The sequence below is a fragment of the Alexandromys fortis genome, unplaced genomic scaffold (genome assembly GCF_014885135.2).
Source record: "Alexandromys fortis isolate MF-2015 unplaced genomic scaffold, M_Fortis_MF-2015_v1.1 scaffold_18, whole genome shotgun sequence".
NCBI classification, from domain to species: Eukaryota; Metazoa; Chordata; class Mammalia; order Rodentia; family Cricetidae; genus Alexandromys; species Alexandromys fortis.
In genome coordinates, this window is record NW_026067897.1 from 4830225 (window position 1) to 4857485 (window position 27261).

The 27261-nt window shown below is 43.4% G+C and overlaps 1 protein-coding gene across 2 annotated transcripts in view; it reads left to right on the forward strand.

The window, feature by feature from the left end:
• Window positions 1–27261, forward strand: part of Tmem67 (transmembrane protein 67) — a 32276-nt gene that overhangs the window by 2642 nt on the left and 2373 nt on the right. Inside the window, exons 3-26 of one of the 2 annotated variants that reach the window (XM_050165412.1) lie at window positions 405–498; window positions 1650–1749; window positions 3392–3461; window positions 3555–3626; window positions 5707–5769; window positions 7413–7567; window positions 7680–7788; window positions 8475–8552; window positions 9180–9245; window positions 10763–10919; window positions 11728–11851; window positions 12889–12994; window positions 14186–14242; window positions 15372–15470; window positions 17780–17878; window positions 18106–18192; window positions 19123–19222; window positions 19313–19452; window positions 20468–20608; window positions 23968–24048; window positions 24800–24916; window positions 25296–25412; window positions 25534–25638; window positions 26199–26301. In XM_050165412.1, coding sequence (XP_050021369.1) covers window positions 405–498; window positions 1650–1749; window positions 3392–3461; window positions 3555–3626; window positions 5707–5769; window positions 7413–7567; window positions 7680–7788; window positions 8475–8552; window positions 9180–9245; window positions 10763–10919; window positions 11728–11851; window positions 12889–12994; window positions 14186–14242; window positions 15372–15470; window positions 17780–17878; window positions 18106–18192; window positions 19123–19222; window positions 19313–19452; window positions 20468–20608; window positions 23968–24048; window positions 24800–24916; window positions 25296–25412; window positions 25534–25638; window positions 26199–26301 — 2440 coding nt within the window. Of the gene's footprint in view, window positions 1–404; window positions 499–1649; window positions 1750–3391; window positions 3462–3554; window positions 3627–5706; window positions 5770–7412; window positions 7568–7679; window positions 7789–8474; window positions 8553–9179; window positions 9246–10762; window positions 10920–11727; window positions 11852–12888; window positions 12995–14185; window positions 14243–15371; window positions 15471–17779; window positions 17879–18105; window positions 18193–19122; window positions 19223–19312; window positions 19453–20467; window positions 20609–23967; window positions 24137–24326; window positions 24759–24799; window positions 24917–25295; window positions 25413–25533; window positions 25639–26198; window positions 26302–27261 lie in introns of those variants that run through there. The other variant, XM_050165421.1, reaches the window with a different exon arrangement.

Below are 27261 nucleotides of genomic sequence, written 5' to 3' on the forward strand. Positions count from 1 at the left end.
TGAGTTTGGCCCTAACTGTATTTCTGTGTCTGTCATTTCAGGTTTGCCCTAAACCATGTGACATGAGGAGAAGGTGTCCTCACAATGTCAAACTCTATTAAACCTCTTCCAGTTCACCTCACTAGATCAGTGTTCCAGTGAATTCTCTTAAATCAAATTAATAACTGTTTAATTCATAGGACATAAACACGCTTAGAATCAGAACAAATTTTAAAATCCTATAAACTTGAATATTTAAACAGGGTATTGTAGAACAGGCAATAAGATAATAAGAGTAAACTGATAACTAGATTTTTTTATTCTCTTGAGTGTTGTTGTGTTTTATATTTGTGAATGCAAAGCTTACAGTTAATTTTGAATTGTTAATTAAGAAGAAAATCTCTCTCTTTTTTTTTAAACTGTAGAAAGGTGTTACCAAAGATGGCTGGGACTGTATTTCTTGCCCTGGTAGCTTAACAGCTGAAGGAAAATGCCACTGTCCCACTGGTCATATATTAGGTAAGAACAGTATTTATAAAATAGTGGTTGCTATCATTTATAAAGCAGTAGTGGGTAACTGGTCCCATGAGTGTGGCGGAGGGTTACCTGAGGTCTCTGTGGGAGTAAGACATACAGATATACCATGCAGAGAGAGTTTGGGTGTAGAGTTTATTTAGTGAATTATGGAGGGGAAAGGGAAAGAGAAGGGGAGGAGGGGGAGAAGAGAGAGAGCCAGAAGCTGCCTTTCCAGAAGAAGAGCAAAGAGAGAGGGAGGGAGGGAAGGGGGGGGGGAGGGGGGGAGGGGAAGGGGGGGGGGGGGGGGGGGGGGGAGGGAGGGAGGGACAGTGGAATGGAGGGAGAACTTGAGAGGAGGTGGGAGATCCACTTATCTAAGTGGAAGGCGGTAGTGGTGCACACCGTTAATCCCAGCCCTAGAGAGGCTATATAATGGGAGGAAGGAGACAGCTCTCAGTCACAGTCTCATTGTGAGATTCCTGGAGGCAGGAACACCATTGTGCTACAGCAGGCTGGCAGACTCACTGTGTAGTCAGAGATGTCCTGAATTCCTGATGCCCTGCCTTCACTTCCCAAGTGCTGGCATGATAGGCATGTGCCTTCTTGCCTGTGGCTTATAATTTTTAAAATAGTTAAAACCCATAAAATTCAGAGGTTAAATTTGTTATACCTTGAAAAAAGTTAATCATAGGTATATCACCATTCTGCTATTTTAGACGTTTTGATTCGGCTCTATCAAATACCATATAACCCAGTATGTTTCAGTGCAGGTGCTTCTATAGTTCTGTGTCTACAAATGAAGGTTAGTGCTGGCTGGGGTGTTTGAGTTTGGAGGTTATTAACAGCCCTCCCATTTGTGGAAACTGGCCAGCAATCTATGAAGATAGTATGTTTCCTCATCCCAGTATGACAGGAAAGACATTAAAAAATTTTATTTAGTAGAATGCTGATTTACTGTTATAATCACTTATAAAACTGGTTTCTATATGTTTTCAGTTGGGATGAAAAGATTTTTCTTATATACTTCATTATATAGGTTGTTGACATGCCCTTTAACCAAATGATGCTGCCTTGAGGATTGTTATAATTGTACTTACATACGTAGTTTAGAGTATATAGTTCCGCATTCACTGTTTTGCTTGTGTCTTGCTCAGTGGAAAGAAATGTTAACGGATCTCTGCTGTCCCAAGCCACTTGCGAACTCTGTGATGGAAACGAAAACTCGTTCACGAAAGCCAGTGCTTTAGGAGCCAGGTCAGTGGTGTACTAACAGCTTCATTAACATCACCCTATTTTTATGTCCCTCAGTATTTCCCAAGGGAGAATATGCGCAAACAGTAAAGGAGCTGAGTCCCAGAATCCATGAAAAAGTGTGTTCAAGTCTTCTATTAGCCTTCTCCTATTTGACATTAGGTAGTCACAATCCCTTGTGTTTAGAATGGAAATGTATTCTTCCCTTCATAGGTTTCATAAGCTGTCCTGCCTCAAAATAAACAGGCAAAGGTCTTAACATGGTGTTGTAGTAATTGCTTAGCAAAAGGCAGCTCTCTATGTTCATTATTATGTAAGTTGTACATAAGCTATAGAATAGTATATAGAGTGTATGATTCGGAAACCATCTTGTATTACAATGTCACATACAAGGTGGCTTACATACTTTGTTTTCTGTGATAATGCTCATAGAAGAAAGCACGTAATTGGGGACTTACTTGCAGTTTTAGAGGCTTAGCCCATGTTCTTCACAGTGGGGGAAGACAGGCATGGCACTGGGTAAGAGCTGGGAGCTTTATATCCAAATCTTCAAGCAGCAGGCAAAGAGGGATACTGGGCCTGGCATGGGATTTTGAAACTTTACCCCAGTGACACACCTTCTCTAACAGGGCCACACCTCTAATCCTTCCCAGACAGTTCCACTCCCCGACGACTGAGCATTCAAATACATGAGCCTATGGGGGCCGTTCTCATTCAAACCAACACAGGGGCACATTAGTAAATGTTGTCCTAACACAAGTGCACTGATTGGTAGCCCAATTTTATATTGCTTATGTTCCCTTTTCATGTATGCATTCAATACCCGCTCATAAATTCATAACTACCCCCCCCTTCTTCACACACATCTCTGGTGTAAACAGATCCTACCGAGCCCCGCATTCTCAGTGTCTCTGCAAGTGTACGTTGATCACTTGCTTGTTTGCACTGCTTTTCTTTTCCCTTTCTGAGTTTATTAATGAAAATAACACATTTCCCTGTGAAACTTAGCAGCAAAGTATTTCCTCTCTCGGACTGAGTCGAGCAAAACTTCCAGAATCCGCTCCTGGCTGGTTTATAAGTTTTCCCTCTGATGCTTCCCCAGCCTGTCTGAGTTACATGGCGTGCTGTAGCATCTCAACCTGTCTATCTCAGAGATAACTGATGTCCATGTCAGCCCGCCTCGATCCCCACTAGTCCAGACCACCTCTCCATCTCCTTCCTTAATAACAGAGGTGATATGCTAAACATGTTCTTGCAGATTTGGAAAAAGGCTACACATGCTTGTGTTCTCAACTCACTGAAAAGATATATTTGATATGCCTACTTGTGCAAATTGATTTAGGACAATTGATATGAATTGTTTGGGCTATGTTGATAGTCCATGATTTTATAATATTTACTGTTTAGTGTTACTCATGCTGTATATTTTCATGTATGTAGTTAAGAGAATGGCCCTGTATGATTAGCCGATTTCATTTATACTTTGCCTTATAATAATGACGTAAAACCCTTTCAAGGCTTATGTAATTAATCACTTGGTTGACTTACTGTGTTCTAATGTACCATTTAGGGAAGATTTCTGAGTTAAATTAGGCTCAGTGTCATTAGTTAACACTTTAAAAATGATTTTTATTATCTTTACCAGGTGTGTCCGCTGTGAACCAACGTTTGTGAATACCAGCAGGTCTTGTACATGCTCAGAACCTCACATTTTGGTAAAGACAATAGAGAGGGTGAAATACATATTTTTAATTCAATAGATAATACCTTTATGTAATTTGACACTTTTCTCTGATTAATTTGTGAAGACAGGTGGGCTGTGTTTCAGCAACACAGGGAATTTCCAGCGTGTAATTTCCACGGCACGCTATGGAGAGCTTGTGAGTATTTTTGATTCTTCTTTTGCTTATTTGAGAAAGGTTGTCCTGCATTTCTCCCTTTGCTTAATTTCAGACACACTGAGAAAGTTTTATGTGTAAACCCCTTTAAAATGCAAGAGCTAAGACAGGAGTCTGACAGCTCGGCGCTGTGTTCTGGAAGTGTCCCTCCTGCTGTACCCTAGCTCGTCCCTGTAATATACATGCATATACTTTTTACACAGTTAAAACGGAAACTGCCAGGAGGTGGTGGTGCACACCTTTTATCCTAGCACTTAGAAGGCAGAGGCAGCAGGATCTCTGTGAGTTTGAGGCCTGCCTGGTCTACACAGTGAGTTCCAGACAGCCAGGACTACACAGAGAAACCCTGTCTTGGAGGGAAAGCAAAGGAAATAGTATTTCTAAAAAGTCACAACGATGTCTTTTTTTCCTGAAACTGCCAGGCTTTAGCAGTTATGCCCTCTTTCATTTTCTAGCGTGAGACAGTCCTCAGTCTCTCCCTGTCCCTCATGGACTTGACAGTTCAGATCCCAGGGCTTACCATCTGTGGGGTAACCCAGCCTGCATCTGTCCTGTCTTGTCATATTCAACGTATGCTTGCTAGAAAGCCATTAAAGAGAAAATGGTGTGCTCATCCCAGTACTCTATGTCTGTCACACATACGGTGTCTGTCTGCCTGTCCCATCGCTGCTGATATTGTTCATTTCGAACGCCTGCCATGAGGTTGCCATGAGCACCTTACACTCAGCATCCTCCTTAGCAGTTGAAGACTGCTGTTTTGAGGAGAACCCCCATCTAAGAACTGTCTCGGCCCAGCCCTGCTTAGCTTCTGAGATGAGGCACAGTCAAGGTGGTGTGGCCTTAGAGGTGTGGGGAGAATTTTTAGCATACTAGCTAATCTCCCTTTGTGATTCTCTTCTTTAGCAGCCTTCCACGTCTGTTCATGGGCACTGTTTATCATAAAGAACATTGCGCATGTGTGGATGTGTCTGTGTCACTGTGCATGTATGTGTGTTCTTCAACCTTATTCAAGGCATTTCTTCTTTTGCCTTTTGAAGGGCTCCCACAGTGCCTCCCAGTTGTGTTTTGATGGATCTGGTGGTTGTGAGACATTCTAGGTGGTTTGGTTGGAGCTCCTCTGTTAATCTGTAACTCACTTTGTGTCCTCAGAGTCTGAGCTTTCGACCTGTCCTTCTCAGAACTGAGTTATGAAATGGGATGGATGACGAGCTTCTGTGGTCCTGGCACTTGAAAGTGGTGGCAGAGGGATCAGGAGTTCAAGGTCACAGTTGACTGTACAGCTAGCGAGTTTGAGACCAGTCTGGGCTGCATGAAACCAGTCTGAATAAAATAACAACAGCAGCAAAAATGCCCTGGTCTCCTGGTGGTTCTGGTTGCCTTTGGTTAAATCAGGTACCTTTGGTTTTAGGACATTCCAGAGGTTATTCTGATGTCCTTTGTTGTTTACAAAACACCGTTTAGGAGATGTCAGATCTTACTCTGTAGATTCCAACTTTCCCATTGTGTAGCAATGGTTCTCATTCCTTAGTGCTCATCAATTTGATACACTTAAAATAATCCTAAATCAACACTTATTGGCCATCCGATACTTAGGCGCTATCGTTTTCCTTTTTGCCACTTTGTTTTGCATTAGTAAAATTAGCATCAGCGTTTCAGGAGTGTGTACACATTCTGTCATCCCTTGTCTCAGAGTTTCAGGAGTGTGTACACATTCTGTCATCCTTTGTCTCAGTGTTTCAGGAGTGTGTACACATTCTGTCATGCTTTGTCTCAGCGTTTCAGGAGTGTGTACACATTCTGTCATCCCTTGTCTCAGTGTTTCAGGAGTGTGTACACATTCTGTCATGCTTTGTCTCAGTGTCATTGTTTGGTCACACAGCTTCAGTTGTAGAAGGCACTCATCAGCTTTTCTAAAAATTACAGTAGACTCTATTTTTATAATAACAGTAAGAAAATAAAGTTGTTCATTTCTCAGTTAATATATGTATTAATGTCTTCCTAAGACATAGGATTAAGGAATCTTCCTTTGAATTTAAACCTGTCTTCATCTTCCTGTTTATAGGGTATGTCATTAAACTCAGAATGGTTTACCAGGCACTTGCAGGCGGCGGCAGCTGCATGCTGGGTGAGTTTAAAGTTCTCTGAGTGGATCATCTCTTTAGTCATATTCTCTGAAAGAATAAAGTCTTTCTGTTGGGTTGAAGTAGAGTGTGAAGACTATTGTGCAGTTCACACATATGGTGTCCCCAGGGTTATTTGGTGGTTTCTTAGTCACTGTTCAGTTGATGTGACAACCACCAGGACAAGACAGCCTATTGAAGAGAGCGTTTGAGTGAGCTCACAGTTCAGAGGGTGAGAGTCCCCAATTGCTGGGCTCACAGTTTAGAAGGTCAGTGTCCCTGACTGCAGAACAGCTGTGGTGGCAGGGACAGCGGAGAACTCACATCTTAATCCACAAAGGAGAAGGAGAGGGAACACTGGGACTATCAAGGAGTATTTTGAAACCTCAAGGCACCCATATCTCCTCCTAACCCTGCCCAAGCAGTTCTACCCACTGGGCCCAAGTGTTCAAACATATGAATCTGTGGGGATGATTCTTATTCAGACCACCACAGTTGTGATTTGCTGTCTGGAGAAACTGAATGTCACTTAGGCAGAGTCTCACGGTGATACGGTATATGCTAGGCCTGTTCTCAGCTTCCATATTCAGAAGACAGGAAAAACTTCACTCGTGTAAATAATCAAAATGTACTTATCATCCCTGCTTACATTTGGTCTAAATAAATGCCAGGTGTTAACAGTGTATGAAGGCAATAAGGTCAGAATAAAGAACAAAGAAAGTAACTGTGTCTGTGTGTGGGCTCGGGATGTTAGGGTTTGTTTGCTTGGTTTTTGATTTTTTTTAATTGTTTTGTTGTAGTAGTTGTTAAGACAGGATCTCATTATGAAGCCTTGACTAGTGTGAAACTCACTATGCAAACCAGACTGGCCCAAACTGACAGAGATCCACCTGTCTCTGCCTCCTGGGTACTGAGAAAGGAAGTTGAGAGATTAAACTCAGCTAATAATTTGATTTTGTTGTTCATAAAAATAAATTACTCAAGCAAAGTGGAATAAATCAAAGTGGAATAAACCATGGTATTCCTTAAAACTATTCTGTTTAACGGTTTTATTTTAAATATTCTCTGTATTTTCACTTCTTTCAGGTATTCGTGCTAATATTTTGCCCAAAATTTATAATTAAATTATTATTATTATTCATCTTCATGTATTAAGAATTTATTTTCTGGGGCTGGGAATATGGCTCAGCAATTAACAGCACTTGCTGCTCCTGCAAAGGACTCAGGTTCAGTTCCAGGCACCCGCATCGTGGCTCACGACCAGCGTCACGATAGCGCCAGCCCCAGGAAAACCAAAGCCATCTTCTGGTCTCTAATGGCAAGAGACATGCACGTGGTGCAGACACCCATACAGGCAAATCTGCAGACACACGAGTAAAAGTGATGAAAAGTTCATTGTCCACATACCTTTCCTGTCACCTTTGGTTTGCTCTGCTGCTGTTGCCCCCTCCCTTCTGCAGGCTCATGCTAACCTGACGTCTCTACTCCGGCCCCCTCCCTTCTGCAGGTTCATGCTAACCTGACGTCTCTACTCTGGCCCCCTCCCTTCTGCAGGCTCATGCTAACCTGACGTCTCTACTCCGGCCCCCTCCCTTCTGCAGGTTCATGCTAACCTGACGTCTCTACTCCGGCCCCCTCCCTTCTGCAGGTTCATGCTAACCTGACATCTTGCCAGGCTCTTGGAAATATATGTGTGATGAACATGAACTCCTATGACTCTACCACCTTTGACGCGTGCCGCCTGTTCCATTACATCTTTGAAAGCACTGCAGGACTGAGCAGCGTTCATTCTGTCCCGTTCTGGTAAGGCGATTTCGGTTGTTGAAGCACTCTGAGATGAACTCAGTGCAGATGTTTTCACAGATGTTAGTAAATCACTACTTCTTTTCATTAAGACTAGTCTGACTGTTCACAGGAGGCAGAACCTTCCTTGGTTGTTCTATGGAGACCAGTCAGGAATGGCCCCGCAAGTTCTCAGTACCACCCCTCTTCCTACAAACTTCAGTTTTAAAGGACAACACCAGGTACGGGTCTCCACATCTCTAGAGGAGGAGCTGAGGGGGAGCTGCTGGCTTGAGATAAGAAGTGACTGAAGGAGGGTGCAGCTCGGGGGTGATATGCTTAGTTGACATGCACAAGGCCCTGCCTTCAGAAGAAACAGTTACTGGTCACACTTCTTAATTTCCAAGATTATTTTTAGAAGTCTACAGATTAGCTGTATTGATACCAGCTGCTGTGGACACAGCATTGTGGAACTGGGCTGTCTGACATGATGTCTGCATTCTGTGGACTGGCAGCACTTGGAGGGCCGAGAAGCCTGGTGTCATCACCAAATGCAGACTCGTGCCCTCACTTAAGACAGCGGCAGAACTGCTCCCCACACAGCTCCTAATTCCCACCTCCAGATGTTGAACTTTCCAGAATGATACACTGTACCCTCCCTTCACACTCCACTCAGGTAACAGGTGTGAGAGGAAGGCACGTGCATGGTGTTCTCCTCAGTTCTGAAGTAACCTCTGCAAAAGACCAGTCCTGCATTACGGTGTGCTTAAATGTACCGACAGTGGAAGTAATTCACGTTCAAATAAATTTCGTTGAATTTATTTTTTCAGCAAAAATAGTGTTAACATTGAAAAGATAGTAATAAAAATACTCCTCATAGAGTATTTGACATTCTTTTACTATCGTTTTCTTTAACCAAAACATCAAGCTGAAGTTTGTTGCTGCTTCCTATGACATAAGAGGAAATTTTATCAAATGGCAAAGTTTAGAAGGTGGCGTTTTACAGGTAAGTGTGATTCTAGCTAAAACAATACTGTATACTTCATTTTTGTCTGAGGCAAGGACAAAAGGAACAGACTAGAGTGTTTTTGGAAGAGAATCTGTTACAGGGTGTGCATGTTAAATTAGAATTTTTAAAATTACATTGTGTGTGTGTGTGTGTGTGTGTGTGTGTGTGTGTGTGTGTGTTCATGATCACCAGAAAGGCTATGGGAGTCAATTTCCTTCCTTCCACCGTGGTGGCCTCTACTGGGGCTGAAGCCTGGTGGGGAGCCATCTTGCCAGCACCAAGTTGGACTTTCTTAAAACTGCTTTTCAGTTATAACTTTAATTTATAACAAAAAAAAAGTCCTTTAACTTTTTGTTTTCTTTTGTTTTTCAAGACAGGATTTCTCTGTGTAGCTCTGGCTGTCCTGGCTCACTCTGTAGACCAGGCTGGCCTTGAACTCACAGAGATCCACCTGCCTCTGCTTCCCAAGTGCTGGTATTAAAGGCATGTGCCACCACTGCCCGGACTCTCTTAACTTTTTATGGCCTTCACATATTAAATTAGTAGAAAATAGAACATACGTTCATATGGGAGCAAAGAAATCATTTGCGAGAGATGCTCATCAGTTGTATTCTTCTGCTGAAGCTTTGTCCAGACACAGAGACAAGACTGGATGCAGCTTATTCTTTCGGAACAACCTACCAGCAAAACGTGAGTGTCTCTGTCTTTGTTACTGTCTGTAGTTTCACTTTGATCTCTAGTGACTGAATATTTTTTTATTGGAAATTCATTTAATGGTAATAAACAGTTTCATTACTTAATAAATCTTGTATTATCTAGGCACAAGACATGTTAATCATCAAGACAAAGATACATTGTCGTCTACAGTTTTAAGTATCCATAATATCAGATTTCCATAGTCAGTTGTTTATCTGCATCTAGGCTTATGTTGGAGTAGCTTATATTGCTACCCTGAACACTGTATAATGAAGTTAGTGACCACTGTCATTTCCTGTTCACTTGACCTCCCAACAGCATAACAATGCTTCCTTCCCTTCCTTTTGATATCTCTCTCTCTTTCTCCACACTTCGTCCTCCTTCCTGATATGACTTTCTTTACCTTGACATTGCAGTGTGGCCCGGAGGAGCATTGTGAGCCAATGCTGTGTGACAGGTCTCAGTAGCACATAGAAATGTTTCTTAGCTTGTGGGTACGCACATGTAGAACAAGACCACAGTGAACACGCCAGCATGGGCAGCCAAGTGGGAGAAGACAGACACTTTTCTTGATTAGTTTGGGCAGTTGTGCCAGAGATGATTTTTGTTTTATTTCTTATATTTTCCAAATTTTCTACTATAAACCTGAGTTTATTTTATGCTAAGAAGTGACTTATAAGGTGTTATGTCATCATCCTTTTATAACAGCATGGACCACAGTGAGCAGGGAGAGTCGACAGCCAGTAGGAGTCTGGTGCTGAGCCGTTCAGTCCTAAACAAGGGCCAGACGTTCACACAGCTCAGTAAACAAATACCTGTGTAGACAGAGAATGTCCAAGTGATATTGTAGATATGTGTATATGTGTATATGTGTGTGTGTGTGTGTGTGTGTGTGTGTGTGTGTGTGTGTGGATACCAGTTCCCCGGGAAACACGGGAAGACTGGAGAGGCTGTGATGCTCAAGTTATCTCTGTAACCTAAGCTGGATGGAGCATGGCCAGAAGGGAATTAATGCAGAACCCACATTCGCAATGTTGGGAAGACAGGATGGCCTGGCGTGTAGATGGCGAGGGACTGGTACAAATGAGCGTGAATGGACGAGCGTACGGATGAGCATAGACCGTAGGGAACAGTGAGGGATGCGCTGAGCCTTCGTGAGGGGAGCCATCAGTCGTATGCGTCATTTGTACGTCAGGAGAAAGAATTGTCCTTCGTCCTGTAGGACATGTAGGACAGCAGCAGTTGTCAGGCCTCTTCTTTGATATGCACTTAGTATTCAAAGACAAAGCTGATCTTCTCCTCATGTTATAGACTAAAAACAGAAGTTCTTAACTGGGTGGATTTTTTTTGGGGGGGGGGGCCTTTAAGAATTCCAATTCCCTTTTGGAACTCTCCTGGAAGTGCATGCGAATACTGTTTTTAAAGACTCTTCACAAAATTATAAAATGTTTAATGGTAATATCCTTTCTAATTCTGAGTCGTGACACTTTTATTTTTATTTTACTTTCTAGTGTGAAATCTCTCTCTCTAAAATCCTGGCTGACTTTCCCAGTCCTATATTTTATGATGTCTATCTAGAGTACACAGACAAAGACGAGCACCGTTATGTGTGGGCTGTCCCCGTGTTAAACCTAAATCTCCAGCACAATAAGATGTTTGTGAACCAAGGTAAGACCTTCTCCTCTGTTCTCTCGTGGCTGAACTCAGTAGGTGCAGACCAGTGATGGTGGTGATGGGTCCTTCTAGGATAGGATATGGTTTATATAGTGTGAACTTAGTAGGTGTAAACCAGTGATGGTAGTGACGGGTCCTTCTAGGATATGGTTTATATAGTGTGAACTTAGTAGGTGTAAACCAGTGATGGTAGTGACAGGTCCTCCTAGGATATGGTTTTATATATTGTGAACTCGGTAGGTGCAGACCAGTGATGGTAGTGACGGGTTCCTAGGATATGGTTTATATAGTGTGAACTCAGTAGGTGTAGACCAGTGACGATAGTGACGGGTCCTCCGAGGATATGGTTTATATAGTGTGAACTCGGTGTAGACCAGTGACGGTAGTGATGGGTCCTCCGAGGATTTGGTTTGATATACTATGCCCCAAGGCGCGATGAAGTGGTAGTGTGGCTGCTGTGTTTGGGCCTGTTTACAGATTTCAGTTTTGGAACTTTATGAATCAGACCCTTGCTTAACGAATGTCCTGAGGAAAATGACTGGAACTGCAAGCTGACTTTTTCTCCACTGTCCTCCCCTCTTGGGGACAAGCCAATTTCTTTTGTTGCTGTCCATGCTTTAAAATGTGACCCGGGCAGGGAGCAGAGACTGATAATTTCTGACAGGAGCAGCTCTTTGTGGCCATCTCACTCAGAATAGATACTAAGCATTAATCTTGGTTTGTCAGTAAGTGTTGTGAGGGCCATCTTAAGCCATTTGAAAGCAGTTTTTCCAATGCCCTTTTTCCCCTTTTTATAATAAAGACAGCAGCTCCAGCAAGTGGCTTCTTACTCGGCGCATCTTCTTAGTGGATGCAGTCAGTGGACGAGAAAATGACCTCGGAAGTCAGCCAAGAGTAGTTCGAATTGCTACCCAGATATCACTGAGGTAAGCAAATGACTAGGGCAGACTTGGGAGTGTCTGAGACAATGCCATGAGGACCATGAGGAGGGTGTGTACCAGGAAGGACCAGACTGAAACAGTAAAATGATACCCCAGGTTTTCTTAGATATGTCTAGGTTGACATAGACCAATAGAGGTTAAGGGATAAAGGGGGGAACTGACATCAGAAGGACCTCAGGAGTTTGCCCAGATTCACATTCTAAGTCACTCTGTACCTGGCGAGTTGCAGTAGGTTGGAAGAGGAAGAGGAAGGAAGTTAATAGCGGTCGCTAAGATAGGTCTTGAATAAGAACTGAGAGCCGACTGCGAGTTCAGCCTCCTCGTCCCCGTTTCCTTCCATGGCAGATCTCATTCTCCCTGCTTAGAGTGCCGCCATGCCGCCTGCCGTTTTCCCTCTATTTGTTTGGATTCTCGTGGCGGTTTATGAACTGGGCACCGTGAGAGTTTCGCATACGTCGTGCTGATATTCATGTGGACTGTGTTCTAACATCTGCTTGACCTGCCAGTGTGGAATTTCTAATAAAAATGAAATCAAACCTAATTAGGGTAGACTTGTTGGTTAGGCCATGCTGGCATTTTTCTTTTTGGGCTCACTAATTATATGATACTTATACATTATATTTGCCAAACGGTGCCTAAAGCAAACTCGATGTAACAAGTGCTGTAGTGAAACCTCCTCTTCCTCATCTGAAGAAGATGCACGTTTTGTCTGCCAGTCTGTAGGTGTCAGGTAGCGCAACTCTTCTGGCTGTCCTTAAAGATTGCTCACAGTGCTTCAGTGATCTCACTGTATGTCGGTACCTACGTCAGCAGGGCTTCAAGCTCCTCTCCTGCAGCGCACTTCAGTGTTGAAGGGTTTAGCAGTGAGGATGAGCTGCAGTTTAGCCCCTAGTTTATAGTGAACCTCCTTAGCCTGTACTAACTGGGTGTAAAATACAAGGACAGTCTATATAAAATTCAAGAGAGATAAATATATGCTTAAGGGGTTAAATATATTTATAATTTTGAGTATATTTTAACAGCATACGCCTTGTACCCAACACAAAGAATGGAAACATATATACTCCCTTACTGACCATTGCCTACAGTGATGTTGACATCAGAAACGCTAACAGCCAGTTTGTGAAGGTGAGTCCCTTATCATCAGTGCCCCCATCATTGTACATGTTGATATCATGCTGACATCACCTATACAAATCTCTTTATATATTCAAATCTTAATTAAGAGTGGCTAATAGAAGAAACTGAGCTCTTATGGAGCCTAAGTATTAAAAGGCAGGGAAGAATGAAATTATTGTTTTTAATCATGTGTATTATGTAGTGGGATGGAGCAGCTATGTACATGTGAGCTCCCACGGATGACAGAGCCATCAGATCCCCTGGAACTGAGCTGGAGTTGAGCTGGAACTAAGGATGGCTCACGCACTGGGAACTGGGAACTGAACTCAGCTCAGGTCATGTGTAAGAGCAGTCTGGACTCCTGATCACTGACCCATCCTTCCAGCCCCAAGAGTGGGTGAGGATTGTCAGTGGCTAAGTCCGCGGAGACACACAGCTCCTGGATCTGTCTTTTCTGACTTTTTGTTTCCTTGCCTGGTTAAACCAGGTACTCAGAAATAGTAGATCTACGTGGGTTCATTACCGGATGCTAAATAATGAGAGAAAAGGCTACCCGGCCTTAAACCTCCTAAAGCCTCTCATTCTGATGCTAGCATTCCTTTCCTTAAATATTATTCTTGTCCACATTTGCAAACCACGTGTGGAGAAACCACAGCATAAGAAAGAAAGGAGCAGCGCAGCTGGATACACAGCGGCGAGAGTGCAAGGCAGGAGCTGCAGCGGGGCCTCCGTCCTGCAACCTCCTCTGGCCTTCACATGTGTGCCGTGACATGTGTGTGCCTCGATACTGTGATGTCCCCAGGTGTCCTGTTCAGATGTGTGCATATTCTGCTTTCTTAGGATATGGTTGTGTACCTAATTAATAATTTTGATACAAAGACAATCATCTTTCTCAGTGACAGAAATCTATCTGAAGATAAAATAGGATTGGTTTGGCTTGAACTGCTGACAACGACCTTAATTCCTAACAAACCCTCTTTCCTGCCGTGCATGTTTGAGAGGGACTTAATGCAGTATAGAGTTCTCAGACAGCACCTTCTGGGAGTAAAGGCCAGTGTCCGTGACAGTGATTGCTCAAAGACAGCGCACGGCATAATCCAGACACGCAAATTACTCCTATGAAAGTAGATGTAAGGTGTCTAGTTTTAGTGTTAGACTAACTACTAAATTCATGACGGAATGTTCTCTTTTAAATACTAGATTTCCTTCTCGGTCAAATACGAGATGAATCAAGGAGATGCATTTGTCCAGACAGATGTGAGTACCTTTTGACTTGTTAAAATATTTACACTACTCTTGATTTAAAATTTTGGGGTGTAAATAGAGCTGTGAAAATAGATGGGCCCTGTACTCTTGCGCTGGTCACCGGAAACAAGTGTGGGCGCAGTGCTCTCAGCTGACCTGCATCCTGTTCGGGTAGTGCAGGGTTTCTCAGTCACTTTTCAGATTCCGCATTGCTTCCAGTTGTCACATCTTTTGTGTGCCCGCCAGTCTGTGTCAGTGTCCAGTATTTCCTTGTCTTTCATGGCCTGATCCTTTGCTAGTGTTTGTTGGGTAGCTTTTTTGGCCATCAACATGGGTTTCTCTGCAGGTTTTCAATGTTTAAATTGAGTTTGTGTTCTTTTATTAGAGATTGACACAGGAGTGCACCAGGCCCTTCTTAGTGCATGGGATCAGGAGTGTGTGTATGTGTGCATGTGTGAGTGTGTATACATATACATCCACAGACATCAACTTTAGATATCTTCCTCTAATTTTTTTAAGACAATGTCTCTCGCTAAGCTCACAGATTTGGCTGGTCAGCAAGCTTCAGAGACCCTGAGCCTCTACCTCTGCATCCTTGGGATTGCAGGCACATGGCTCATGCTTTTTATGTGGGTGGGTATTACATGTGTTCTGGGGATCCAGCTAACGTCCTCGTGATGTGCAGCAAACGCTTGCTGCCTGAACGGTCTCTGCAGCCACTGTCCTCTAGTGCTGCTGCCCACTGGTGCTGCTGTCTGCAGCAAGTACCACTCTGGTGTTTGCCTGATGTTGGTTTTTAATTATTATTCCCTTCTTTTCTTCTGAATTTATAAATTGGAACTTTATTATAAGGCCAAGCTTTCCCCTTTGCCCTCATCAATATTTATTCAGTTATTTATTTAAGTCACTATGACCTCATGGATATTTAACTTAGGTGATTTTGTAATTCATTCTATTCATTTTCTTGCTCAATTTTCCCCGAATTTAGCCCCTGGGATTTCTCACTGCTTGGCTCCCATGTCCTCTCAACTGCTCCCCACCAATTTTTGAGTAATTTCACTTTCACAGTGGGTGTTAGGAACAGTGAGAGGAACTATGTTTGTTCTAAACTGTTTTCTGTTCTGTTCTGTTCCTCTTCCAGATCGCACTGGGCGTGCTGGGTGGGCTGGCCGTGCTGTCGTCTCTTTTGAAGACAGCAGGATGGAAAAGGCGCATTGGGAGCCCCATGGTTGATTTACAGGTACTCAGTTCTTCAGTGAGGTTTCTCCTGTTAGGCTGTTCTGAATCTTTTCCATAAGATACAGCTAGAAGACGAGTAAGAACGTTGTCTGATTTCTGGAGTATAAGTTAGGAAGCTTATTTTGAGGTCATAGAACATATGCAGCTTCACTTTCTTCCCAGGACCCCCGTCTGCCCACATTCCCACCACTGGTTTAATCTTGTCTTTGCCAGTACTTGATACTTTGCTACATTAGCATGTCTGTACCATAGAGTGGCTTATGTTAAGATGTCATTGTGGGTTTTGTTTTGTTTTATTATTCATATACTTTAAAAGTTCTATTTTACATGCCTGGTGTTTTGTCCCATGTATTCCTCTGCACCACGTATCTGCTACCCACAGAAACCAGAAGAGGTGTCCGATCCCCTGGAGCTGGAGTTACAGATTGTTGTGGAGGCCATGTGGAAGAACAGATGTGTTCTTAACCACTAAGCCATCTCTCCAGCCCTTTATATACTTGTTAAAGGTTTAGGCTCCCTTTTTTGTGAACTGTTAAATCTTTCTTGCTCACTTTTCTATTTAGGGTCCTTGTTTTCCATGGTGTCTGACCCACTGCCTTCTTCTTCCCAGCATTCTGTTTGTTTACTCCGCCTACCTAATTTTCTGTCCTATCAAAGGACCAAGGCAGTTTCTTTATCAACCAATGAAAATAACAATAGACAGATGACCCACCTACATCACTTGCCCATCTCAACACCAAAGAAGGTTTTACTCCATTAGCTTTATAGTTTACTTCTTATTTAATCTTTAAAAGTTTTAACATTTTGACTAACATTATTGAATATTTTCTATGCACCAGCACATTTTTAAGCTTTGTATGTGTAGCTTACCTAATCTTCACACAGCTCCATGTAATAGAGTATTGTTATTATTCCAGTTTTATATATGATAGAAGGGAAATAGAGCTTAGATTTTTTTTTTTTTTTTTTTTTTTTTTGCTTAATGTTTGTAGTAACTCAACAACAGGTGTTATTTCTTTGCAAACCAAGAGCCTGAGAAAGGTTCTGTAGTAATTTGTATAGCCAGGGCATCCTCCTGACTCCAAAGCAAGTGTGTGACAGTGAGTCAGAGCAAAGGGCTTGTGCTCCTGTTTGGAACAAAGAAGGCCTTTCCTACAGGTGAAAGTTAAGATGTTCATTCCACAGGGGTCGCCGAGGGTCTGTTGTGGAGGGCCAAGTGCTGGGCAACACGCTAGGCATGAATCCAGCAGAGCAGCCTGCCCTCAGAGTTCCTGACAGGGAGAGGGAAGAGTGGTTGACAAAACTACGGCCGTTGCTTCCCACAAAGCACTGAGATGGGCCTGTGCAGTGGGCAACATCAGTGTGCTTGGAACTAGCTCAGGAGCCAAGTAGGAAGCTGCCTTTGGTCTGTACTGGGAGGACCTTGTGAGTCAGCAATTTAGTGAGTAGTCATTGTAGGTTTCTAAGAACAAAAGTGACATAAACTAATTTACATTCGAGAAAGCTCACTAGGAACCAGAGATGTAGCTCAGTATATCCCTAGTGTGAGCAAGCGTCAGTTTTTTTGCATGGCAAATAATAACACTACATAATAACTCTGAAAATATATAAGATAGATTTGGGTAGCCATTCCCAACTTAGGGAACTTGGAAGCAGCTTCCACTTTCTCATAAAGCGAAAGGTGAGATGAATGGAAGAGGAATGGAATGAGGAGGAGTCAGGAGGCATAGAGCAGGCGAGCTCAGTGGGCCTTTGTAGTGTGTGGATACAGATGGCCAGTATATTAGTATTATTAGAAGTGATACTCGGTGGCTAGAGAGGGCTGGTGATTAAGAGTGTACTTGCCTTGTTCAGTACCCAGCCTCAGTTCCCAGCACCCGTGTCTGACAGCTCACAGCACAAGTAACTCCACTTGCAGGGGATCTGCTCTCTTCTGCACTCACAAGTGGTGATTGCATGCACATGTGCACAATTCTAAAACAGTAAATGAAAAAGACAGCTCAAGTAAAGTAAAGGCACGTGCCACACCCTGGGTTCTATCCCTGAAACCCAAATAAAGGTAGAAGGAGAAGCCCAGCTCCACAAAATCATCCTTTGTCCATGGCAGTCAGCACTCACGCACCCAGACCATGCGGACACAGTGAGAAGAAAGTGTTTTTATACTTTACATTCTTAAAATAGAAGTATCACTTTTGTATTCCCATTTTACATATGATAAAAGTAAAGTAGAGCAGACCCTCAGCAGAAATAAATATAATAAAGAGCTAATAAACGGAATCTCTAACAATTGTAATTCTTTTTAAATTGCAGACAGTTATGAAATTCTTGGTGTACTATGCTGGTGATCTGGCCAATGTGTTCTTTATCGTCACAGTGGGAACTGGTCTCTATTGGCTTATTTTCTTCAAAGTGAGTCAATTTCTGAATTTCACCTGAATGCCAGCTCTGAATAACTAGAAACTACTTTAATAATAGAACTACTTTTGTTAGGGGACATTTCTGCTCAAGCTCCTCATGGCAGCTACTGAGCTCCCCACCCGTTGGTGAGCCGTTGGTTGAGGATGCTCCTGTTTCCAGAGGATGCTTCCTCTGGCTCGTAACTGTGTCCTGAAAGCCTTGTGTGATTGTTGTTTTAGGCACAGAAGTCTGTCTCTGTTTTGCTGCCGATGCCAGCTCAGGAAGAACGTTTCGTTACCTATGTGGGGTGTGCCTTTGCTATGAAGGTATGTGTCCAAGGACAGGCTACTCAGTCTCAGAAGCCTGCTAAGAAGCTAGTGCATATTGCAAATTCAGATGCTTTTACGATTTTTGGCATAAATTTTGTTTGGTTTTGAAAGAAAGCATTTTTTTAACATAGGAAATGTGACTTTATTTCTTTTGAAGTTATAACTTAAATCATTTTTCTAAGAGATTATAAATATGCCTGAGAAATCATAAGTTGTAGCTAATTTGATAAAATGATATTTCAATATTGAACTTTTCCTATAAAATCTGGAATGTGTTCACAATGGGACAAACAACCTCCATCGTGGATGTTGTCTCTGTTGATGAAGAGTGACAGCCAGCGCTGGCAAGAGCTGGGATTGTAGACGCTGTTGTCAGTCCTTCCTCCTCCTCTTGCTGTGGCAACCGCCCCTCAGCGTGTCCTCCTCCCTTGTCCTCTCCCCTCCCCCGGGGCTTCACCCCATCTGCTTTACCCACTGAGAAAGTGACTCTTCCGACGCCACCGCCCTTGCTTGGCTTTATCCTTCCATCAGTAGTGCCCCAGGAATGAGACTGGGTCTGAACTGACCGCGCCTGCAAGGGAGAGGATTGTGTCAGCGACAGTCTGCTTCCCATCTCGGCCCCAGAGAGAAGACATGGGGCATCCGCTGCTTTCACCCCGCTTTGCAGCCACCTTGCTCACAGAGAAGTCAGAGGATGGAGAGCCTGGAGGAAGGGAGCCATTTAAGCAGGGCCTGTAGGGAGGGGCGGAAGGCCAGCTCAGCCTTTTCATGCTCCAATTTTAAGGACAGAAGGAAAAGAGGTGAATGGATAGGTGTGTGACAGCTCTGTGCCCTTGGTGACTCTCGTGATTGCGCTGCGTTTTGTTGTTTTTAGGATCAGTCTTAAATACTGATATTTTCAGGTGTTTTGTTTTGTGTTATTTTTAGGCTCTACAATTTTTGCACAAGCTCATCTCCCAGATTACCATAGATATATTCTTTATTGATTGGGAGCGGCCCAAAGGAAAAGTTCTTAAAGCTGTCGAAGGTAACTGAAGTCAGTGTTTGTGCCGAGTCCTGCTGCTGCTGCCTTGCAGGGGGAAGGAGAACAGTGTTTACTCGTTTCCTCTCTCCCCAGGTGAGGGCGGTGTCCGGAGTGCCACTGTCCCCGTGAGCATCTGGAGGACGTACTTTGTAGCAAATGAATGGAATGAGATTCAGACTGTGAGGAAAACCAATCCTCTCTTCCAAGTGCTCAGCACACTCTTCTTTTTGGAGGTATAAACTGTACTGTGGGCATTTGATGCGGCTGAGTGCAGCTCATTAGCCCTGCACAGTTACTCTGATCGCAAGTGAGTTCCCAGAAGGTGGAGCTTGTTCTGTGGCTTGTCCTTATTTCCCCTTGATCCTTCCTATAAAACAAAAGTTGTGACGAGTCCCTGGAAGGTGCACCGTCTGGAGCTCTGAGTGCACAGGGCAGTGCTGTGGGATGGACTCACCACGTCTGCCTCCTGAGCTCCTCGTCTGCAAAGCCCAGACTCTTCATTTTGCTGCAGCCATGCATTGGTCCTGCAGTCAATCGCTCGCTCCTTGTCCCTGCAGCCCCCGGGTCCCCACCCCTCCTCTTCGTGGCTCATGGATTTGAACACTCTGGGTTTCTAGGGAGTAGCTTTTATACCAGTGGTCTGCAGCAGACTCTCTGAAGGTGGAAGTAGATGAGGCTCAAGAATTCAAGATCATGTGCACAGCAAGTTTCAACCTCACCTAAGCCAAGGAGAGCATACTTCAAACCCCAAAATAGTAAAAAGGGTTTGAATATTTGATGAACTTGAAAAGGTATTACATGTTTCCGAAGTTAGCTTTGCAAAACACTAGAGAACATAGAATTGTATAGAAACCTTGCTGTAAAATCCTTAGGGCCTTGTTTTCCAAGAAGAAGAGCCATGGCAGTCAGTGTGATAGACCCATCAAACCTCCCCAACTGTGGCTTCGTTTCGTCCAAGAAGGGACATACATTCCTTGGAAGACATTTTGGAATATATTGTTTTGAAATACAGAAAGTATTTAGCGTACTAAAGGGTACATGTTAAATACTTATAAATTGCTAGTTATTTGTTTAACGTTTTGGTAGTTTTAGGTTTGTAATTTGTGTCTTGGTTTTCCTGCTGTTTACAACCTTGGGCGTTTTAGTTTTTCAAGGTGTATAGGGAAGAGTATTTCATTTCTAGTCTGGAAGGGTTTTCTTTACCTATGTCTGTAAATTCTCACTTTTTTTTTTTTTTTTTTGCTTCAGGTTGTGGGATTCAAAAACCTAGCGTTGATGGATTCGTCTTCCAGCCTTTCTAGAAACCCGTCTGACTACATGGCACCTTATAGCCGCATTTTGAGATATGCTGTGGCCACTGCTATCTGGCTGGTGATCGGGATAATACAGGTAACGAGACTGTATGTTGGTACAATGCCAGTTTATAGCCCTGCCTGTATTCCAGCGTCTCTCCAAATGCTGAGTGCTAAGTGCTACAGCAGAAAGAAGGTGACAAAGGCAATAACAATAACTATTTGTATTGTATCCTGATCCAGGCACTGGGAGATCCGTGGCTTTACACACACTGACTACTTAGTCTGTACTTTAGCCTTCAGAGAAGGTTTAAGGCAGTGTCCTCATGTAACAAGTAAGGAGACCTGAGGCTCTGGAGAGTTAAATGATTGCTTTAAGTCTCACAGTTAGAGTTGGCAGCACTGGGATTAACCTAGGCAGTTTAGTTTCATGGTTACTTCCTATTCATTGTGGACTCTGAAGTGTCTTTTGGAGACTCAGATCTAGGGCAGACTCTGGTTTAAATGTAACTAAGGGGCCAGATATGCTTGTATACTTCGGGTGTTTTCTTTTTCTTGTTGTTTATCTTTATTTAGACAGTGTTTTCTTTACCTGTGTCTGTTTAAATTGTCTTTTTCCTTCCCATTGGATTCAAGTGGCATTCCATAACTGAGAATGGGCTTTCCCCAGGGCTGGGAACTGAACACAGGGCCTTACATACGCCAGCAAGCGCTCTGCTCTGAACCACACTCCCAGCTGAGAACTGGCTTGAGGAATGCACACTTTGCGTTGGTAACACTGCTCAGAGTGGAAGCTACAGAGCTGGGCTGAGGAGAGCTAGTGAATGCCACCAGGAGAGGATGACACACAGGATATAGAGTGTGAAATAGGATCTTTGATGAGTGTGCTGTGTCTTGTGAACGTACCTACTTCATCTGATCTTAAAGTAGCCTTGTTGGGGAGAATTTCACAGAATACCATCTGAAAATTGCCATTTAATTAAATTTAACAACAAAGCAAAACAGGAAGGGGGAGGGGCAAGCCGTTCCCTTCCATCTTCTCCTGGTGAAAAAGAAGAGCAGAGGTCAGAAATACAGGCTGAAGAGGTGACTTGGTGTCGTCAGGACCCAGAAACCTGTTCTTCTCTGTCGGGTGGAATCCCTGAGTTCATCTCCTGGCCCATGATGACTGATGGTTTGCAGGAGGAAGCCGGGAGTCTGGTTTCCTGGTCCCTTGTTAAGTCTTGGGGCTAGAGAAATGGCTGCTCAGGAATTCACCACTCTCCTTTGATCATTCTGACTTGTACACACCAAAGACAAAAACAGCTGGGGGTCATAGGTGACCATGAGGGTGTCAGGGCGGAAAGTCCATCAGGAAGCTGAGTCTTCCCGTTGAGCAAGGCTGCTCGCTGGATTGGCTACAGCTCATGCTTCACTAGGCTTCTCTTGCAGCACAGGACCCACAGAGTGCTGTTGCCCACAGGAAACTGGGCTCGCCTGCATCAATAATAATCAAGATGGTCCCAAACAGACATGCCTGAAGGCCAGTCTGACCTGGGAAGTCCCCAGACTGAAACTCCTTTCTCAGGCGACTAGGCCATATCATAGTTTGACTTAGTGATTTAAACCAGCTTGAACAGCACGGGGCACTCTTGCAGGGGACCAGAATTTAGTTCCAAGCCCTCAACCTGTGTGCTCACAGCTGTAACTCTGGCTCTGGAGGACCCAGTGGCCTCTCTGCCTCTGTACACGTTTGCATGCACATATATTTACTCATTAGCAGACATACACACTTCAAACTAAAGCTTTTTTTAAGAAAAAAAAGAGTCTTTGTGAGGTACCATTCAGTATCTCTGGACTCAAACACCTAACTGTGCTGATGCCCTTTGGCGAGGCATCTGTGTGCCCTGCCCAAAGCACAGGTCTGTGGCTAAGGAGAAAGGGACAGTCATAGGCAGTCTTGCCACCACCTGATCTTCCTGTGCTCTCATTCTGCCTTCAGACCGATCAGAAATCTTTCTCTGCATGTGACAGCGAGGCGCTAGTGCCCACACCTTCCACTGTTCAGACCGTGGCTGTTGTCGTTTTCACGTTGTGTGTGTGTGTGTGTGTGTGTGCGCGCGCATGCGTGTTTGTGTGTTGTTGTTGACTTGTTATTGCCGCCATTATTGTTTGGTCAGTACTAGGAGTCAGCTGCTGTAGGGTCAAGTCCATTCTTAGACTTCAGCATGGTTTATATACTAGACCTTGTGTTGAAGTCATGGGCATGCTCCCACAAGAGCTACCGAGGGTGTGTGGTGTCGCTATGACGATATCTGACAGGATATGAGATAATCTGCAGAGACGAGCTCTGCATGAGGGAGCAGTGGGTAGCTCTAAGTAGGGCAGTTAGGAAATAGGTTTCTCTGGAACGTCTAGAAAGGTCTATAATTGAAACTTTAATTCATAAAATTTCCTTACATAGTATTGCTATTAAATCTATACAATTAAACACTTAAAAGTATTTCATTTGAAAGTTAATGTATTACCAATAGTTAAAATGTAATGTTAAATATGTTTTTATATGCTATTCTGTTCAGAGTTAATTTGAAATTCATAAAGTTTTTAATAGCTTTTGAAATTCACAATTTCTCAAAAAATTTGAGAAAAATTGGGAAAGTAAACTTTTATCTTGACCAGCAATACACTGACTTATTCAAATGTGTGAGTGGGTGGTATATATACCTGTTTGTATAAGCGTGTGCATGTAGGTGTACATCATGTGTATGTATGAGTGGTGGTATACAGACCTGTTTGTATAAGCATGCGCACGTAGGTGTACATCTGTATGTGTACATGTGTAAGCCGAATATCAAAATCCAGTGTCTCCTTCAGCTACTCCACTCTACTTCTTGAGGGTCTCTCAGTGAGTGGGGACCCGCCTCTCTCCACCCTCCTGCTGAGGTCAGCTGCTTGCCTCCACACCAGGCTTCTGCTGTGGCTGCTGGGGATCCTGACTCAGGGCCTCTTTATTTTTTTTTTTTAAAGATTTACTTATTTATTATGTATACAGTATTCTCAGTACTCTGCCTGCAGGCCAGAAGAGGGCACCAGATCTTATTACAGATGGTTGTGAGCCACCATGTGGTTGCTGGGAATAGAACTCAGGACCTTTGGAAGAGCAGGCGGTGTTCTTAACCACTGAGCCATCTCTCCAGCCCCCTCAGGACCTCTTATATACTGAGCCCTCTCCCCAGCACTAATATATGCTAACTTTGTAAGTCACTCTCTTCCCACCCTTGTCTGTCCTTGTTTCGTTAGCAAGAGAAGTTTTTAAAATTCAAAATGGACTCACTCAGTAACTCCTGGCATAGTTCTGAATCTCCCTTCCTTTGAGGTTAGAGTCAGAACTGACAAGTGGGATGTTATCCTGTGGAAACCTTTAGAGCCACTGTATGCTTGGCTGGCAGACACTCATGGCCTGACTGACTGTTTCAGGTTTTCTTCTTCGGGGCCTTTTATGAGCGATTTGTAGAAGACAAAATCCGGCAGTTCGTTGACCTGTGCTCCATGAGCAACGTGAGTACCTTCCGACCGCCTGCAGCTGTGGGTCCATCTGCAGAGACTGCAGTGTCCCTGCAGTGTGTGTGCACATCTGACAGACGCGGTGTGTTTACAGATGACTGCAGTGTGTGTGCACATCTGACAGACGCGGTGTGTTTACAGATGCACTCCAGAGTGTGTGCACATCTGACAGACGCGGTGTGTTTACAGATGAATGCAGTGTGAGTGCACATCTGACAGACGCGGTGTGTTTACAGATGCACTCCAGAGTGTGTGCACATCTGACAGACGAGGTGTGTTTACAGATGCACTCCAGAGTGTGTGCACATCTGACAGACGTGTGTTTACAGATGCACTCCAGAGTGTGTGCACATCTGAAAAAAAAGCAGTGCTATTGCAGTTTATCAAGTTGGTCTGTGATGATTGGGTTATTAATCTAATTTTCAACCAGCTTTTAATCTGAAGAACAGATACAATGTTCCACAAGTTAATATTCCTACTTTAGCTTTTCTCTTCTTTATCCACATTTCTTAATTATGAATAATTAATAATTTATTCATCCTACAGACCCTGAAATGTATTTATATTTCAGAATGTCTTCCTTTTTTAGAAAACCTGTCTTCTTTCCATCTATAAAAACAAAACAAAACCTTTATTATCATCACTACTCTAGTTTCCATTTTATGTACTTCCTAAACAGTCAGTACTTATTCTTTTGGGGGGGGGAGTTTTGTGGATGAGCCTCTGACTTCGTCTCCTTCTGTAGGTGTCCGTGTTTCTGCTGTCGCACCGGTGTTTCGGGTATTACATCCACGGGAGGTCAGTGCACGGACACGCAGACACGAACATGGAGGAGATGAACGTGAACCTCAAAAGAGAAGCGGTAGGGATACAGTTCACGTCTTCCCCATGTTAAAGTGAACCTGAGAGCTGCAGGGATACCAGTTCATGACCCTGAATACAGGAGTCTGGCCAAATACACAGTGAACCGGGCAGTGTAGGTAGCAGAGCAGAGGAGTCGCCGTGGAGACCTATAGGGGAGCTGGGGTAAAAGTGCAGGGAACATGGCCAAATCTGGAGGGATGGGGGGGGACCTTGAGTGACATTAGAATCTTTGTCTCAAGTTAGCATCAGCCAAATTCCACCAGGTTAATCAGTCTCGTAACATGTAACACCAGCTAAAGAGAATGGTGTGCTTCTCTTTCTAAGAAAGGCCTTTTGCGGTCGTTTTTATCTTAATGTAAATTCTTTAAATTTTTCAGGAAAATTTGTGCAGCCAAAGAGGTTTGGTACCCAACACGGACGGGCAGACTTTCCAGATTGCAGTTTCTGATCAGATGAGACAGCACTATGACAGAATCCATGAAACACTAACAAGGGTTTGTAGAGGATTGTTCGCGTGTGTTTCCACAGTGTGTGTGTGTGTGTGTGTGTGTGTGTGTGTGTGTATATAAAACAAAGTGTGTTGTTATATTTATACATTTCTCTTTCTCATATTAGAGAAATGGCCCCTCCAGGTTACTGAGTTCATCAGCAAGCACTTTCGAACAAAGTGTAAAAGCGTACCACGCGATGAACAAGTTCCTTGGCTCTTTCATTGATCATGTATGTATGCTGGTGTGTCTATAAGCAAGGGTCGTCTGCTGCTTTTGAAAAGTAAATGGGGGTTCAGTTATAGTTTCAGCCATGTCAGGGAACCTCTTGCTGTTTGTGCTTTCTGTCTCATTTAATACTTACGAATAATATTTTAAGACATTTACAGTCACTAACAATGTATGGTTTCGAGAGAAAGTTAGAGTGTATAAAAGATGTGAATTTAATGTGCCCATTAGCAAATATGGTCCTCTTAAATATGTCTGTACTAGAGTTTTATGTCACCAAAATGTTATTTATTACTCATTGAAGTGCTTACACTATGATTGCATTCTTAAAGGCATCTATAAATCAATTTCCAGTATCTCTAACCTTCGATATATTCACAGAATTTAAGATTTAAAACTTTTCTAAAAATATTTTTATTATGAATACTAGTGTAGTGATTCATTTTACAGAAGTTTCTCTTATATATTATTCATTCCTCATTTTTTTTTCTGCTTCTCATTTTGCGTTCATTGGAAAACACTTATTTCATTACAGTTTTTTACATGACTGTCGTCTCAAACCAGGTTCATAAGGAAATGGATTACTTTATAAAAGATAAGCTGCTTCTGGAGCGGGTCCTGGGGATGGAGTTCATGGAGCCCATGGAGAGGAGCATCTTCTACAATGGTGACTCCTCAACCCTTGCACGTTTGGGGAGGCGGAGGGAGCTTAAGTCGTTTTCTTATTGATTTTTGTAATTTTATAGAAACAAGAGAACTTTGTTAACTCAGCCTCATGGGACTATAGTCGTTCCTGTGTTCCATTTTATTTTGGTGAGGCACATGGTGAAAGCAGTTTAGAAGCCACTGCTCGTGAGCATGGCTACTGAAGTCTGTAACACATTATACTCTGGAGCATAGTGCAGGCTGAATTAAAGAAATGAGCCAGGCATTAAGAATACAGCTTCAGAGTCTTCTGCCCTGAGGTTAAAGCCCAACTCGACACCTGCTAGAGACACACTTTGTGAACTTCAAAGTGTCGTTTAACCTTTCTGAATATTTAAATCCCCTTCACTCTAAACTTGGTATGACCTTCTAAAAGGTTTTTGGAATTTTCACATATAAAGAACCTAAAGCAGAATATGAGTAGGTGCCAGGAGAGGGGAATTATGGGTAAGTGACAGGAGAGGGGTGTTGTGGGTAGGTGCCAGGAGAGGGGAATTATGGGTAAGTGACAGGAGAGGGGTGTTATGGGTAGGTGCCAGGAGAGGGGAGTTATGGGTAGGTGCCAGGAGAGGGGAGTAGGAGTTTACCAGAAATGTTGGTAGAAAGGCAATAGCAAAGAAAAATTAAAGCTGGGCCTGGCACCCCTGTAATTCCATCTCCTCAAGTCTCAGGTCAGCCTGAGTGCCATGATGAGATCACATCAACAAAGAAGAAAGGAGCCTGTGTGTGTGTAGAGAAGTGCATACATTGTAAGGGTCTTGATGACAGCTCAGTGACTTTCCACAAGCTGGATCATTCTCGTTCCTAGCACCTGCAGTGTGACAGATGGCGCCAGTGCCCTGACGTCACCACCTTGTATTAAACAGACCCAGTTCCCTGACGTCACCACCTTGTACTAAACAGGCCCAGTTCCCTGACGTCA